Consider the following 14,283-nt stretch of genomic DNA (forward strand, 5'->3'; position numbering starts at 1 on the left):
AAACCACTAAAGGATTGTTTTCTGCTATCTCCGCACTAAACATTCCATGCTCATAAACACACATAAAGTCTTCCTTATTGCCGGAAGGAGATGGTGTTCTTATTTGACTTGCGTCAACGAGCATGAATTTTTCAGATGTTTTAATGTCCTTTTTATTAAACACAGAGAAAAAAACAGATGGTTACTGCACGGTCGTATAACTCCTTCCAATGCATAAACAGTAAACATAATCTTGTAGCTTTTACAACGTTCATTCAAGACATATTTAAATCAAAAGATAAAACATTTTCTAGTGCACATAATGCTTACACATACAGACGATGGACAACATAAAGGGATGCCTTACGATATAATGCAATCCATCAAAACAACACTACATATAATCACAGCCCAATTAATGCCTTGAGGACAAAGTCTAAAGGGAAACCAACACTATGAACTGCTATATTCAGTTGCACTATAACTCTATATGTGTCTGTTATTTTCTCCACGACTCTACTGGGTTTGTTAGGAACGGAGAGTGTTTGAGATCTTGAGTGCTCTTCCAACAATTGCCACTTATCCATATGAAAGCGGTTTGGTGACTAACCTGCTTTATTAAAAGAGGGGACAAATTAATAGAAATACTCTCTTCCACTTTACAGGGAAAATAATCCCAATCTATGTACAATACCTGCCATACCAGCATCAAAGAGAGCACGTTCATGCTTGAAATGATAGATCTCTGTCCTTTTATTATTGTGTCCTGTCCAACCACCACACAGAGTGGAGCCTATAGTTCACTGGTGCAGACGGATGACTTTGTTTGGTCCATTACATGCATTCCTCACGGTAAACATACCCACACATATGAACAAGCGTATCTGCCATAATGCAGCCAAAGCAGTGTGCAGACAATTAGCCTTTGTTCAATTAAAGTGCAATCATAAGAATAACTGACAACAATAGCAGTAAATCCATGCCTTTATTGAGTCCTTGATGACCCCTTAAGTGTATCCCAGTTTGTTAATGCTCAGCTCTATGTATTTTTAATTGCCTCATTAAAACCATTGATTTGATCATAGAGAGGCAGAATAAAATGAGGAAGACGTGCTGTCTGAACTCCACTGATTGGATGAGGACGGGAGATAAAATTAGACTACTTAGTATCTCTGTGTTTCTCAGCCAGCCAAATCAAGCCAGAAAGATCTCACTCTAGCTGAAAATGTGATCACTGCGAAATATGATTGTTATGTACATCATTTGTTTCTCAGAGGGGGATTTGAAAAGATGTAAGATTCATAATTAGACTGTGTGTAATGGAACAATTGAATTTTATGGAAATACTCACTCCGCACACTAATCAGAAAACAATTTTAGCTGACATGTTTCTGATGAGTGAAAACTGAATAGGAAAACATTCTGTATATTCTGACATTTCCGCAGCTATAAATCCACAAATCCACTCATAAAGACTCCTAACTACCACAACACATGAGCAGGGCTGGGCATCTTTTAGCAAATTATGATTCCAGTACAAATAGCAGAACCCTAAAGGGAGAACGATATCAATCGAGTACTTCATTTGATGCCTTTCTTTCTGCTTCATTCGATACCCCTGAAATATAATGAAAGCATTTAGTTGTGTAATTGTCCCCTCCCCATCCAAATGATTTTTAAATAAATACCCAAATTGAGTGAGAGTTTTTTTCTGAAATATGACTTCTGCATTGTATGCATTTCATTTTTAAATCAGACGGCATTCCGGCACGCTGAACTGCCAAATCCATCAAATACAGCGTGTTTGACTGAACAACACTATCATGGATTGTACTTTTCGGATACTGGGCAAAGCATGCATCACATTGAATCGCAGAACAACTGCAGCAATTAGCCATGAGCAAAACAATACAAATAGGTACAAAAAGTTTTAAATGTGTGTTTAAATTACTTGACTGGAGAAGTTTTTAAAATATTGGTACTGGGTTAATCTTTGAATATCTTAAAGGTATTGAGTACCAATTCCCAGCACAACACATGACAGACCATCTCTTTCTTCACTTCATTTTTACCACGAATCATTAACCATCTATTACTCTGGATGGCCTTCAGTCTCCTCATGCCGCTGCTTTGATAATACACTTTTTGAGCTACATCAGCTGAATGCCAGAGAAATGAGGTGACTGATTCCACCTAGATAAAAGGGAACATAATTAGTGTAAGAAGGTAGAGATAATGAAGTGATAAATGCAAAGCCTGAGTATAGGAGAAGGTAACAAGGTCAGCAGGGAATTCATTGGTTTAATAAGAGATGAGGTCCATGCATGATTAAAAAAGGGGGAGTGAAAGGTAAAAAAAGACAACAGCATAAAGAAAGGGAAGATAAGAAAGGGAGCGAAGACCGAGTGGAAGTGTGTGAGTGCGTTGAATGAAAGATGACAAAGTGAGAGAGGGAAAGGTTGAGTGTTGAAAGTCACTTTTAAAGTTGGAGGTGTTGTTTTAATGGCAGCTATGAGGTAATGACCCTCCCAAAATCTTTTTGAAAACAGACGCAGTTACACCCACAAGTACTTGTCCTCACTCTTCCCAAAAATACATTTGGCTTATGCGGCTACACTTAGAAAAAATGAAAAATAAAAACTGTCCCCATTAAAATAACACACACTCGTACACAAGGGTAATGAGTGCCACCAATACCTCTCCCGCCAGAGGAGAAAGTGCATTCATTATCAGCACCATGCACTTAGAAAAATGAAAAGTCAATAAGACAGCCAGAATACAAACACTTGCTCACACGGGCTGTAATGACTGCCAGCTCTGACGAGAGGGAAACAAACAGTGACGAGTAAATGAGCTGACCAGTTTAAGCATTTATCAATATTTTGCTGGGGTATTCTGAGTGCACAACTTTACTCATGTTAAAAGCTACCAACATACAAACGATCTTCACTTGTATAAAAATGATTTCCTTTGCTTCCTTTATTGTAAAAGCAGACATTCACTGCTTTACAAAAAGTGGATTCCTAATACAGATAGCCAATCAAATAATGCCACCATAGTTGTATTCTCTAGGGATTTACAACATCATATCTTAGTCCAACACATAGCTACAGTATATTTTGCAAAATGCAGCAGTTAGTGCTTTGTCGACTTTTATTTGATCAGTATTTCACTTTTTTTTTTTAAGTTTGTTCAGCCAATCAGAACTGAATGAGGAAATTCCCTTTCCCTGTCATGATAATAATCCCACGGCGTGCTGCGCTTTCCTGCCACTGCACCGCCTCTAATGCTGAGACATCATCGCCTAAGCGGGTAAAAGGGTATGCCTTCAAAACTCCAAGTTCACTCATCATCTTTATGGTCGGCTATTCAGAAGACAAAGATGACAGGTTATCACTCACATTAACGAGCTGACAGCCACGGAGAGGATTGAGAGGAAGAGGAGGGATGCGGGGGATGAAGGAAAGAGAGAGAGAGAGAGCAATAAAACTGAGATGGGAGGCCCAAGGCTAACACATGTAGGCTACTCAGACCCTCTCTGTTGAAAGATGGGCCCTCAGGGGGACACAAGGTAAATAGTGCTGCATGTGTGTGCTCCTCTATCCATTTTATAACATTCAGCTGAGTATGGAAAGGTTTCACACACTCCCTAAACAAGTCAAAACAAGTTAATCATCACAAAAGCAGAGCTGAATTTTTGGTGATGAAGATACTAAAAATATATAATATATTATTTTCCTATTCACTGAAGGTCACTGGACTATTCTACGGGCCAATCCCTTTTGTGTGTGTGTGCCACTTTTGAAATCAACTCAAATCCTTGACCTATTCTACTTTGGGAATTGCATATTTGAAAATAATATTTCTAAATAAAACCTTTCTGTCATGGTGGCATCAGACCTAAAATGTCCGCCTGCCACAGCCAATATTTAGCCCTGCAGGTGGCACGTGTTATTTTCATTCCCTGTCCATCAACTGGTAGGAAATGTCAAGCACCTAACAAAAAAAGAGCAATTGGGACCAATTCTCCAAGCTGATATGTTGGTGACCTATGTTTAATCATGTATATTGACCAATAAATCATTTTGACTTCATGAAAAACGTTTATATTGTGTTCTTGACTATTTTTCTTTTTGTCCCCAAATGCAGAGCTTTTACCACACTGGGGTCTCTCTCCTCCCTCCATTTCTGTGCAGCTGAAATTACACATTATCACAATCCCATATGTAATAAGGTGTCAGTACCTGTGTCTAGGTATTCTATGTAAATGTATAGTCCAAACGCTTCACCTTCCCTATACCACTAACCGTGATCCTGTACCTGTTGTACGAGCTACAGTATCAGCTGTTGCTCGACTGAGTTTCAGTGGTGATTACTAATGAGGGGTTTATCGAAGTGGAACTTGTGGTGAGTGTCTTTGGAGGAGAAATAACCTTCTTACTTTCAGAATTTCTGAGTATCCCTGTGAGGATACTGAATAAAGAATATGTGTGTGTATGTGGGTGTGTGTGTGTTTTGTTTGTGTACGTGTTAAATGTGCTACTGAGTCAGCACAGAGGCAACAGGAGGCAGCGGCAGGAGGAGACCAAGGGATTTCCGGAGCCCAATAGAAGAAGCTCCTGAGGAAGATTCATTCTGTCCCATTCCATCCCATCAGACAGCCACTGAGGTCTTTCGTGTGTGTTTGTTTGTTTGTTTGTTTGTTTGTTTGTTTGTTTGTTTGTGTGTTTGTGTGTGTGTGTGTGTGTGTGTGTGTGTGTGTGTGTGTGTGTGTGTGTGTGTCACAAATTGGTTATTGATGGAACTTCTACTTGCTTGGCAGGTCTCTCCGTGTCTGGGGAATCTCCACCCAAAGTCGTGGCTGATGTGTGAGCATGTGACAGATAGTACGGATTTGTGTTTACTGTTTGTGTGCATGAGTGCGACTCAAAGGGAATATCAGTGAGATAATTCAGTATTCAGGTATGTGTAACAGCATGTGTACATTCACTAGAGCGTGACTCCGTGTCTGACTGCACAAGAGAGGTCACACAGAACACTCTTCATGTCATCCTTTAGCAGCCTGATTTACACTGCTCCAGCTCTGCGCCTATGCATTCTGTGCTGGCTGGTGCGGGCACATCTCGTGCATGCCTGCCATACATAGTACCGCGGTGGATTGCATGTAGTAAGTCATTTATTTTGTATTCAAACCTGCTGATTTAAATTTTTTTTTCAGGCAGTTCATAGTTGACACAATAGTTCAATATAAGTTTGTCCCCCCACAATTCCACAGTTGGGAAAATAATTAATGCCACGCTGAGAATTAATGCGGTGCTTGTTCTTGTAACAGGATGGGGGGTACGTGTCAGGAAACCCCATCTACCGGCTCTGATGTCGAATCAAACTTTGAGCTCTACAAACGGTCTCTCTCTGCGGGGAGCTCCTTGCGAGCTTTTCCACAATAGTATAAATTAGGCTGTCTAGGTTTAAAACATACTTATTCTGCTGACGGCCAGCCAGGCACGCAGACACACACTCACTCAGACACACATGAGCATTAAAGTGCTTCTCTTGGCGAGGAAAGCGGCTTTGGGGGGTTTTAACAGCAGGAGGTGAGCTGTCAAGGATGTCAAACCTTAGAAGTGTCAGAAAGGGAATGTGTGTGCGTATAAAGACACTAGGAGTGCCCGGCCAGCCTACAGCTGATGAATATCTTTATGTTGTGTTCACATCAAACAAGAAAGAAAGTGGAGAGGAGCCTTCGACCTGAAAATACCTTTCACCTCCCCTGTCAGGTTGTAAATGGTACTTGGCGGTGATCTTCTATATCTGACACATCCTAAATTCTGATGCCACATAAAGTCAGATCTCGGGAATGGTAGCTTCATTTCTAACAAAACCACACGAACAAATTAGTTTGCTCGTTTTTCGATGGTAACTGATGCATATATATTTCATACACGGTCCAAGGTCAGGTGATATTCACCTTGGCAGATCGACCCATGATGATGGATTTGTAAAACAGTTTTTTTGGTTGGTTGAATCAAAGTCTTTGAGTTCTGTAACAATTCAATGAGTCAGGTGGGAAGCAGATAATTAATTCTAAATATGCAAATGTTTCCAGTAACAAAGAAGTGAAAGGCTGGTATACACTGAGAGGTTATTTGATGCATGTCGTGTTTAATTTCCAAATGCAACCACAAATTCCAAAAGCCAGTCCCACACTGGCAACGTTTTATGGCTCTACAAATCACATCTGAAAGTGTTTCTGACGGCATCGATAAGCAGCCGTACAGCAGCTTCCTCCAAACCAAAGGAGAAGGATAACTAACCACTTGGTTTATTTTTAGAGGATAAACTTGACACAAAGGAGGGGGAAGTCATTGAAAAGACAACAGTGACACAAAACATGTTGAATGTCTGCAAATACCTTATGACATGGGCTAACTAAAGCACTGGGCAGTTTTTTGACAAGCACTTATGCGCAAGATTAGAAAAGCAGATAAACAGCAGGAACTCCCCAAAAATTCTGATTGGCTTTTAAAAAGGAAATGTTTCATTACAACTTCCATCACCAAGTGAGTGTGTGTAGTAAGAAAAAGCTAATGAGAAGTCATATATACTGTTAACCACCTATATGCACGACATCAACACACATCTTGGTCATATTATCCCTGCACACTGCATCACATCTTTGTTCATCCCCTGATCAATATTTTACCATACTGCTAACACCCCCTCACCCAACTCTAATAAACAGTTATATTGTACTTTCTGCTCTATGTTTATGTTCTGGACTTTTTCAGTAGTTAAACTGCATGTATATGTCCTCATAATATGTTTATTGCACCAAATATCAAAGCAAAATCCTTAAAAGTGAACAACCTATATTCAAAATATGTTTTTTTTTCTCATTCAGAATCTGATAAAAGCACCCTCTGTTAATGTACCTCCCATGTGGCAAGTGTTTGCAAGTCTACAGTTTAAAATTGCATACAAAGGAGCTGTTAATGTTGTTTTCTTTGAATATGTGGGTAGGACATGCACATTCCCCAATACCTCTATAGTCAAGAATGAATGCAGGAGCAAGACATGAATGACTTGCTTCCCCAAACTACATGTAAAGTCCAGTCATTTTCTGAGGGAGTGAATGACATGGCAGCATGGCTACTATGAGGTCCATCCTGTCACAAATGAAAGCCTTAAAACAAGTTTAACCCTGAGGACATGTTCAGAGGCTCCTGAACTTGTAATAAAAAGGTTTCAAAAGAGACAATACGCCATCCCAACAAGACAGGGACAGAGGTTCACCGTTAACTCCCTTTTATATTTAACCTGCTCTGAACTCCAACCATTGCCGTCATAATCTCAGGTCCTCTGTCACTAACCCTTTGTCTGTGCAACTCACCTCACTTAGAGGCACTAAGCGCCAATGCCCAGTCTTTAGTACACACACTCCTTACGTCTGTAACCGTCTAAATTGTTCATAGTGTTATAATTAAATGTGACTTTTGTCTCTTATGTTTTTGTGAAACCTGGATGAAAAATGATTCCTTTCATGTCACAGATTTTTGGTGTTGGCCCTATGCTGGATTGGTATGTGTCTGAATGACCACTCAATTACTCTGTTACAACTGAAATGAGGTACTTCTCTTGTTTTTGATGACCGCTACATCAGCCAACAACAAAATGCCTCAACCATCACTACTCCCATTGAGCAACAGCTGATCAAGTACAAAGAACTCCACAGGTCAATAGTTATTCCATAACAATAGCACTGCCTATTCACAGTATGTTTCTACTTGGTGGTATTATCAGTAAATGTCTTGCTCATTTTAGTGTTATGCTGCCAGTGTGCAGTGAGCCCGAATTATTTTAAACTTGAAACTTGCCCATCTGATATTATAAAACTGAAACTTCAAAACTTTGCTAGAGGAATTAAAAAAGCCACACTGTGCACGGATTATTCCAATTGACAAGGGTTTAAAAAAAAAAAATCTGATTAGGTAAACATCTTTTCATTCATGTTCCTAAACTTTTTTTTTCTAGTTATTGAACTCTATAATATGTCATGATGCATTATACGTCTTCTGAGTGGCGTCTTCTGTAAAACACTGGCCTCTCACTAATCCAATGAGAGCTTGGAAAAATGATTTAGTTGAGAAAACAGCACGGCTGTCAGCCAGTGAGACACACTAATGGAAAAATATAGCATTTATTTGGTAAAGAGATGGAGGTAAAATGCATTTAGGAATTTAAGCACAAACAAAGCAATATAACTGTCTGTCTTGGAGAATTGATGTGGCTATTTTAAGTTGTTTTTAAAGAAAATGTTTACTGCCAATACAGTGTGTATGGACATGTCTTTGTATGGTGTGTGTGTGTCTGTCTTACCCACGGTTAGCTGACCGGTCAGTTGTCCCTGATCGTTCCTCGCATTGACAGTCACATTTCTGTCTGACTGGAGGATCAATGGGCTGTCCTACAGAGAGAAGAAGAGGGTCAAAGATGATTAAGACAACAGGAAGAAGTGCATTTCTTACACTCTCACAAACAAATGATTAACTTTCAGTCTCCATACCCTGCACATACATGTTCTCTCTCACATACATGTTCTTTTTCCCCGCTATAGCCCCTTCCTCGTCAATAGGGCGCTGACCTGTATAACCAATGCTGCACGAGCCGTAATCAACCTTCACAGATCACACTTGACTCCCTCTCTTCTGCCGGCCTGACATACTCTGCATCTCATATGCATAATCTATTCAAGACAGCATCCTGTCTGTGAGTGTGTTTGCATGTTTCCAGTTGTGTGTCTGTGTGTGTATGTGTGTATTGATTATTCCCAATGTAAATGAGCTAAATGCAAGTGTGACCCTGTCCCTGACCTTTGCCGCATGTTGCCCACATTGGTTTACGTTCAATGGACGTGTGTTACAATGAATGCTAACCAATGCCATGCCTGCTTTTTTCATTGTCTTTCACTGTCACTCTCTCTCTCTCTCTTGCTCTCTGTCCTCCACCTCCCTACCAGTGAGCAAAATCGTCCTACTCACAATCTCAAGCAACTTTTTTTTCTGTTCTCCTTCCCTCTTTCATTATATCTCTAAACTTACATCATTTTCTTTTTATTCTCTTTCCTTTATCTTACACTCTCTTTTAAATTGCTTATTTGTTTTGGCAGCGTGAAATTAATGGCTCACAGGTGACCCAATTTCTCTGTTGATTTCCCAAAATTAATATCTTGCTGCATTCCGGTCTGAATTCCAAATGAGAATTGTGTTAAAATTGGAAAGTTGTTGATCCGTTGAAATGGAAAAATCCTCCTTCTCTCTCTCTTCTCTCTCTTCTCTCTCTCTTCCTCTCTCTCTCTCTTCCTCTCTCTGATTTTGTGGTCTGCTTAAGCGGGTCGAGACCAAATTTGTTTCAAGTCACACCTGTGTGTGCTCTATTTTTGAGGGTCCAGGGACTCACACAGAAAACAAACACCAAAAGCATACACAGGACTTGAGTGGCGATGTGGGTAAGGTACATACATATGCTCATTTCAGACACATACACACACACTAACATCGTAACGAGTCTCCACATTGCAGCGCATGTGCACGTGCACACACCGCCCACTCGTACAGAGTCAGGTAACAAATTTGCCAAATAACAAATGTGCGCTCCATACGGTTTATTGTGCAGCACCTCCTTCATCTGCTTCCGAGCGCATGTATGCTGGATGAACCTTTGTCAACGGGGCGTGTGATAGGCTTCCCTATATTATCTTTCCACTCTGTTAAAAGTGATGAGCGCTTTGTAAAGCATGGCAGATGTACTGTGCTTCGACTCATTCCAGCTCAATGAGCAGTGTGCATGAACAGACCTGATCCCATTCATTCATAGTTGGGAAATATAATTTGATCAAGCACTCATATGCAAATGCATGGGAATACGGGCTGTATATAATTGCTGCATATTAAACATCTGCTAATGTCTGTTTATAAAGCAAGACAAACAATCGGACTGGTGTTGCTTAAGTGAAACTTAGGAGCATGTAACTATAATGGCTTGTCGGCTCTACCTATTGGCTACCAATACTGATCACAGTTCAAACAACCGAGTGCAAAATCAAAATTTCATTCAGAGCAGACTGATGTCATCACACTAAACCGTTGAAGGGCGGAAAGTGTGTGTGCTTGTTTACGCTCATGCTGGCACACGGTGCCGTGATGAAAGCCTTTCAGACAATATTGTTGATAACTCGGGTCTAAAATCCATCAGTCAAGTGTGCAGTCTTCACTATGAAGTGACACATACTCTAAATCAATTTAAAAGGAACCGTGCACAAACGTGATGGGTGCTACAGTGCGGCGCTACTTCAGGACAATTTAAAGAATGGTCCGTAAACACACCAGGCTTATTATTATTAAAAATCGATCTGAACATCGGCAATATATAAAACACATGATGTGAAAACCGACTTGTGAGGAGCCGCTGCATATGAATACCTATTCAGCTATTTTTCTGTAACATTAAAGGTTTATTTCTTGCCGTCACAGCTCTGATCTTCAGTGAGGTTTGCATGATGTTTGATGGTGGTTTGATGTGTTCTCATTTCAATATTAGTTTGAAGTTCATCCTTTTGGAGTTGTACTGAAAAAAGTTTTTCCCCACTGCAGAATGGTACTGTAATCGTTTCATGTCTTCTAGGCATAAATCCATCAGATGACGCACAGGCTTTAACATTGTTTGATGTCAGAAATCCAATCGGTGATGGAATGACACTCAAGTGTGTGTGTATTTGTGTGTGTGGGAAAGGTTTGTGTCTGACAAATACTACTGATACTAATGCTACACATACACACACTCTTTTACTGCCTGTTAACACGTCTTGCTGTGGCCAATTAGTGGCAGGCTAACAGATTACAGATACATCCACCTCAGATAAAACTCAACAGCGTCCATAAAAGCACACTACAGCATCTTCACATGTAACACATACAGTATCACATTCCGACATGAGCTCGCCATGTTATATGCATCACAGTGCATAATAACAATAAGCAACGGGTAAATAATATATACATATTTAAACTATTTTCAAACCGCATTCAAAACAATTTTTTTAGGTTCATTTGTCAAGATAAGTGATACTAATTGGTTATATTATATTAGTAGGCCAAATTGGCTTTTGCAGAAGCAAGTAAGTAGTTTAAGATTTAAGGCTGGGGTGTGCTCAAGATGACTCAGTTCAGAAAAGCAGAGCTTGAGGGAGACGTTTAAAGTCTGGCTTCTTTCTCTCCTTTACACAGCTGGCCAATCACCACATGGAGAAGTTAAGTGAAAATAGAAAATTGTTGGATATGTGAGATGTATACGGTGGTACTGGATGGAAGATTGGATACTATTTAAAAACAAAGTCAAAACACGGATTGGTGAGCACGTGCAGCATTTCCTCACGTGTGCCATACATCATTTGTGATGTTTACTTTGTGCTCAGTTCACTTCTCCGTTTATCTCCCTCTGCACCGTCCCTGCGGCTTTTGTTTTTGGAGTCTCGCTCATAAATCTCCCCTCATCGTGTGAAATGTGCAGACAGGCACAAATAAATACACGAAAGGCACACGCATCATGCGCTCTCCTGTGAGCCGACACAATACACACAACGGCGCCATTAATTCAGTTAATAGTTTAATTTCACTTTGATTATAAATACAGGCAGAGGGCTGCCAGCCTGAGGTAGCCAGTGTAATTAGTCAGGTAATAATAAGCTGTGGACTGGTAGCTCTTCACCACAGCCTGCAGACACCAGTACAGATGGGTCCTAATAACAGCTTTCAGCTCACCTGTCTCACGAACTGACAGCCTGTCTGACTGTCATCTTAAACAGGTCTGGTCTGAAAGTTCATAAGTGACATGATTGGTTATTTGTGTTTCGTCATCACTCTAATAACAGCTTTCAACCCACCTGTCTGACTAGACTCACTGTCTCACCGTCTCAACAACAATGTACTTACTCAAGCCTCATACAAGCTTTGATTCATTTTTGCCATTAGCCTAATAACTGCTTTTAGCTCACCTGATTGCATGCTTGGGATGCCTGTCTCACTGGCTGGCTGTCTCTCTATCTAAAAGGCACGGAAATGCAGAAGATACTTTTAGCTGTCAATTTAAAGCTTTCAGCTTTCCGCTCTTATTCTCCTCCTGTATCTCTGACTGTCCAAAAAGCCAGCACCTCTTCAGCCGGTCGACCTGATTGTCGGCCACTCTGTCTGACCAGAGTGAGAGACAGCAGTTAGTTGACTGCAGGTCAGGTCAAAATTAAATATCACTGAGAAACATACCCCCCCCCCCCCCCCACAACCTAAAAGCAGTTATGGGAGTTTATTTGAAATCACATTATAGACAACTTTTTTTTCAAATCAGAATCAGAAATCGTTTATTTGCCAGGAATGTTTACACAAACGAGGATTTTTTCGGAAGGTGCATAAATTAGACATGAGACAAACAACAATCAACGACAACAACAGTGCAATGGGTATTAAATCAAGTGTAAGATAAAGTGCTCAGACAAAGAGATAACGTTAATGTAAGTGTATGTTAAAGTGACATGTGTGTTTAAGTTAAAGTGTATGTTAAGTGGCATGAGTGTTTAAATATTCCATGAAATGGAGATTATTTTAAATACTTTTCAATGATCTTTACTTTAATCTGAAAAAAAAACTGGAAGAAAGAAAGAGTATCTTTATCGACGAAGTTTTGAACATAAAAAGCAGTTTGAGAGTCATACCACGATATGTATTTGTCTGGTACTTGGGAGGAGCTGTAAACAACAATGGCGAGACAGAGATGAGTGAGCGATAGTGATGAGACGTGTACAGAAAAGTGTTGAACGAGTCGAAGAGCGGGGATGATAAGACAGACAGGGAAAGCTGTTCAAATCTGTCAGTAAAGGCAGTTTATACAGTTTATAGCCTCCGCTAAAACAGAATACCAAGTGCCCGCGGCGTCCCTGCATTCCTCGACTTTAATTCAGCTAATTAGCCAGGACTGTTAAATAAGTGATATGTTTGTTGCTGTGCTGTGCTAATTTGTTGTTTTCAGTCCCCACGGCCATGTAACAACAGAAAATAAAGCAGGGTTAGCTCATAATCTAACTCTCTTAGTACTTGGATTTAATATGTTCCAATGGTCTTTGTGTGCTCTCAGGAGCCTTATCATCTATTTAACATGTCATCCATGTCCTGTACAAGCCTTGTGTCAACAGTTTTGAGATCAATTGCAACCATTTAAATCAGATGGCATGAGACTAAGCCGGTTAAGTCATGTCCGATTTTTGCGTTCCTGTGTGTGTGTGTGTGTGTGTGTGTGTGTGTGTGTGTGTGTGTGTGTGTGTGTGTGTGTGTGTGTGTGTGGATATGCATAGTTCTAAACTTCAAGGACCAAGCACAACATTGAAGGTCAGGGCTTTCTCTAAATTACAGCAATCATTTTAGAACATGTCTGTAACAATAATCACCAGCCATGGTGCGGTTTGATTGAATTGCTTAATACCAAGTATATTAGTTTCTTTACAAAATCATTAGAAATGGAGTTTCATGGAGCAGGCAAATTAAATCATGCAATTCATACCATCATTAGAAAGTCAGCTTTGATCAAAACTACATTCACCATGATCACATAGTTTCACATTTCTGCATTCAAGGTTGTCTAAAATTAAATTCATTTATCTTTTTGAGCAACTACTTTGATTCTCATTTGCTCATTTCAAAGCAGCTGCTGGAAACCTTGGTTAGAAAGGCGGGTGGCTCTGGGTGAGCTGTTAGAGACTTGACATGCAGATTGCTGACAAAAAAAAGCATGAACTGAGATTGCTAATATTGGGGCGCATGTACCTCAGGGGTGAGGGGTTGGCTTTCCATCCTCCCCCTTTTTTATGTAACTTTTAAGTGGTTCTGGTCGAGTATTATTCTATGAGCTCTTTTTGGTTCATTGGGAGAGTGATTATATAAATGTACTAGAAAGGCACTCGGAAAGCGCAGACCTCTGCCAAGGCCATGACCTAAAGCCTTAGAGTCTGACTGTTTTCCTAATCCCGTTCCCTCCCGCAGTGTCTGCTCCTGCCCGTGCAAGCAAACATTTTGACCATGCATACACACCCTGCCTCGCAGAACACAGTTCCCCATTAAAATATGTTTTTTATAGTAGAGAAGTACTGCGGCACAGGAGTCAAGTATGCCAGGCAGACCCACTGACACTGACAACCTCTCAGCTAGACTAAACGTTAAGTGGTGCGTTGGAGAATCACTGGGAAAGTGGTGGCATGTGTCCATG

General features: G+C 40.3%; 1 protein-coding gene across 1 annotated transcript in view; it reads right to left on the reverse strand.

The window, feature by feature from the left end:
* The window catches only part of LOC306737399 (zeta-sarcoglycan-like), a gene marked incomplete at both ends in the record, with an annotated part of 307,646 nt that overhangs the window by 55,744 nt on the left and 237,619 nt on the right, over positions 1–14,283 (reverse strand). The window contains one exon of the mRNA XM_079219130.1: positions 8,356–8,443. Within this exon, the coding sequence (XP_079075256.1) occupies positions 8,356–8,443 (88 nt within the window). The remainder of the gene's footprint in view (positions 1–8,355; positions 8,444–14,283) is intronic.

The sequence above is a fragment of the Taurulus bubalis genome, assembly GCF_910589615.1.
Source record: "Taurulus bubalis genome assembly, chromosome: 6".
Classification (NCBI taxonomy): Eukaryota; Metazoa; Chordata; class Actinopteri; order Perciformes; family Cottidae; genus Taurulus; species Taurulus bubalis.